Genomic DNA, 3,797 nt, shown 5'->3' on the forward strand with positions numbered 1-3,797 from the left:
ATAGATAGATAGATATATCTATCTATATATATATTTTTTTTTTGGTACCGGGGATCGAACTCCGGTCCTTGTGCTTGCAAGGCAGGCGGCGGCACCACTGAGCTAAATCCCAGGCCCTCACACTTATACGTCGTTCAGTTTCGCTGCTCTGCAGTGCTCTGTGGGTTATATGGAGTTTCCACACACTTTACTTTATATAAAATGTATGCTTATATTTAATATTTCCTGCACATAAATATACAGCCCTCGGATTGGTAGATGTCTAGAGTTTTTCTAGTTTCTTCCACTACAAATACTTTCCTTCTTTGCCCACTTTGTCTCTATGTCTCTCCATGAGTGTGTGTGTGAGAGAGAGAGGAGAGAGGACAGGGAACACAACAGGGGTACACACAACACGGTAACACTGGATGTCTCGGGGTGGTAGACTTATGGACGGCTTTTGCTTTCATTTCTTTTTGCTTATTTATATCATTTATGTTTTCACAATGAATACATAATATCTATGTAATAAGGCCCTGGCCAAATGTGTACAGCTCTGCAATGTGCTTCTGCAGACATATGGTGTTTTATACGCTGATCGTTCTGGTGCAGAAGCTATTTTCTAAGTGGCAAAAATATCAACGCTCTAAAAAAAATGCACTGAAATGGCCTCATGCAACTCAGTGGATGCAAAGTTTTTAAAACACTTTATCATAGAAAGCATTTAGCAGTTTCTTTCAAAGTTAAGCATGAATGTACCGTATGACCCAGCAATTCCACCTGTGGGCAGGTACCCACCAGGACTGGAAACACGGGCCTAGAAATGTGAGCAGAAATGTTCAAGCAGCATCATTTATTCTAATCAGAGTGAGGACCTTCCAGCTGCCTATGAGCTGTTGACAGTATAGACAAAAGGAGGCCTGAGCACACACCGGAATGTTATTTTGCAGTCAAAACACGAGCAAACCTCAAAGCATGCTAAACGAAAAAACGCAGGCACAAAAGGATACATATACCCAAAAAGAACATCCACAAAGAGAAATCTGTGCAGACAGTAAAACAGTGGTTGCCAGAGGCTAGTTGGCTATGGATGAAAGGAAAATGGGCACAAGATTTAGGGTGACGGAAATGCTGTGAAAGTTGGAGCTGGGTTCAATACCCAGCAACCCCTCCTCCTCCCCACCCAACTCTAGAAGTGGATTGTGAGTCCTGGTTGCACAACTCTGCAGATACACCAAAAAGTACGCAAGTCTACACTTAATATGATTGAATCTTATGATACGTATCCTCAATAAAGATGCTTTAAAACAACCTCAAATATATCATAATAATTTAAAGGAACTCTTCAAAGTTGTTAAATTGACAATTCAATTGCTAAAGTTTATCTTTCCCATTTATTCAATTCTCTGAAGTCAACATCTGTGGCAGTTAAGGTAGAATGGGACCTGGATTAGCTTGGGAGCCACCCTGGGGATGAGTAAAGCGCTCTGCGTGTGTCTGGGCGGGTCATGGAGGCTGACCTTGGGGTCTACATCTGGTCCTGCCTCTTCCTTTCTGATGCTCTTGCCTGCTCTGCTTCCTGGCCACCATAAACTGAGACTTTGTTATGTCACACCCTTGTATTAGGATGGTTCCCCCTTGGAGCCAGCCACCCATTGACTGAAACTTCTGCAACCGTGAGCCAGTTGAACTTCTCCTTTACATTGTGTGTGCTGGGTTTTAAGTCTCAGCGACAGGAAGGTTGACTAATACGACATCTGAGACACAGATGAGGCAGAGACAGGGATAGAGATAGAATTAGAGATATCTAGGGATTGAACCTAGGGCCTTCGTACCAAGCTATATCCCCAGTCCTTTTGATTTTTTATTTTGACACAGTCTCACTAAGTCACTCAGTTGCTCAGGCAGGGTTCAAATTTGTAATCCTCCTGCCTCAGCCTCCCAGAGTTGCAGAAACAGCTGATAAATTTTAGAAACCTTCCATTTTCCTAATCCATGGATTTGAGAACTGGTTTAAGTATAAATCTCAAATGTTGACACTGTCCCCTCATCTGCAACTAGCCCTGTAAGCCCAGCGTAGGCCTAGCAGAAAGGCACAATTGTGGGTGTGGCTGAGAAATGCTGAGCAACCCGGGAGCATGCCGGGGGTTCCCTGAAAACGCCCAGGGAGGAAGCAGCAAAGCCTCAGTCTGTTTCTCGGAACTGCCAAAGATGTTCTCTGGCTCTGCTAAGACCAGTGCGACCAGCGTGTCTTCAGCACTTGCTGGTCTGCGGCACAGAGTGTGGTACAGACTGCCAAGTGGAGGGGTGGGGGACGAAGAGAAAAAGGGGGGAGAGAGAGAGAGAGTGGGGAGGGAGAGAGAGGAAAGGGAGGGAGAGGGAGGGAGAGAGCCGTCCCTGCGGTTCCTCTCAGCACAGGGAGCACGCTGGCCCCCCAGAGACCGACACCCGGGCAGTGCCATGTGCTCTGCGGCTCTGCCTCTGTTCCACTTCGGTTCTCTCCAAAGGCTGGGATGGGAATGTGATTGGCAGCACGGGGCACAGGGAAGAAAGGGGGCCCGGGACAGCGCGTGACCACATTCGGCAGAGGCAGCTGGACGCCCCAACCTCTAGCCTGATGGGCACGGAGAAAAATAAACTCTGCTGTCGTGGTACCACCCAGGGTCCCTTCGGACCCTAGGTCTGGTTTTCCTGGGGACAGGTATTCCTACCTCAGGTAGTCTGGAGAGATTTCAAACTGCTCTCTTGTTACGCAGAGCACGTTTGGGCAGGTTAATCTGGCCTCGGTGTGTCCAGTGTGGCCGGGCTTTGCCTGTTCCCGGGTCTTACCTCTGACAAAGACGTAAGCGCTGTACTGCTCAGCGTACTCTCCCATCCGTACGCGGATTGCATAGAGGCCTTCGTCTTCCTTGTTGAGATGGGAAAACGTCAGCGTTGCCCGATCGCCACTCCACTGTGTTTGCACCCATTTCGATGGAGAAACAGGTGCCCCTGGAAATAAGCAACAAGCAAATCAACAGATCTGTCCTCTACCACGCCCCTTTCCCTTCCTCCCTTCCTCTCTCTCTCATTTCCCCTTTCCGGTATTAAAGTTATTTGACTATGAGAGGACGTATCCGGGCATCAAACCCTTCTGCAGGGTGTACAGCACAGCCTCGGTTCACGAACTTAATTTGTTCCACAAGTCTGGGGAAGATGGCCACATTCGTGTCTGATGTCCAATGCAGAGCTCGCAAGTGAAAACGAAGTTCTGGTAAACACTTCTGTTTGCAAACCAAATTGTTCTGAAACAAAAGCATTTGTGAACTGTGCACCCCTGTAAAATAATAAAAATACTGGACAGAAGTGAGAGACCGTGTGCCAGACACTCCATTTCTAGGGCCAGTGCAGAATTAAATGGCAAAGCCCTTTGTCTGAAAAGCAGAGAGAAAATTCAGTTAAAGGCACCAAATTATAAGGCTTTTTCCACTGGAAATGTTTTATAACTCATGAAACCTACTAAGGGTCCTACAAACTGCAAAGATGATTTTGGTGCCATAAGTTTTCCTGCAATATATAATACTACTTACCAATGTGATATCTTGATTGATAAGGGGTCTAGCTTGTTTTTTACAAATTTATTAGGGCATGAACATTTATATTTCATGTTAATTTATTTTTATTTTTATTTTTTTTCCATGTGTAGAGGGCTAACATCGTACTAAATACGTAAGGTCATATCTACGTGGGTTTGATTACAGAAACTAATAAAGTATTATCTAAATAATGAAAAAAAAATAAGACTATAAGAGCAAGAAGCAATTTAAATATGTTCAGGG

General features: G+C 45.4%; 1 protein-coding gene across 1 annotated transcript in view; it reads right to left on the reverse strand.

Annotated features, from left to right (window-relative positions):
* Myom1 (myomesin 1) overlaps positions 1-3,797 on the reverse strand; it is a 140,244-nt gene that overhangs the window by 74,789 nt on the left and 61,658 nt on the right. Inside the window, exon 11 of the mRNA XM_010638739.3 lies at positions 2,809-2,970. Coding sequence (XP_010637041.1) covers positions 2,809-2,970 — 162 coding nt within the window. The remainder of the gene's footprint in view (positions 1-2,808; positions 2,971-3,797) is intronic.

This window comes from Fukomys damarensis, unplaced genomic scaffold (genome assembly GCF_012274545.1).
Source record: "Fukomys damarensis isolate Sample0158 unplaced genomic scaffold, DMR_v1.0_HiC HiC_scaffold_30, whole genome shotgun sequence".
Lineage (NCBI taxonomy): Eukaryota > Metazoa > Chordata > Mammalia > Rodentia > Bathyergidae > Fukomys > Fukomys damarensis.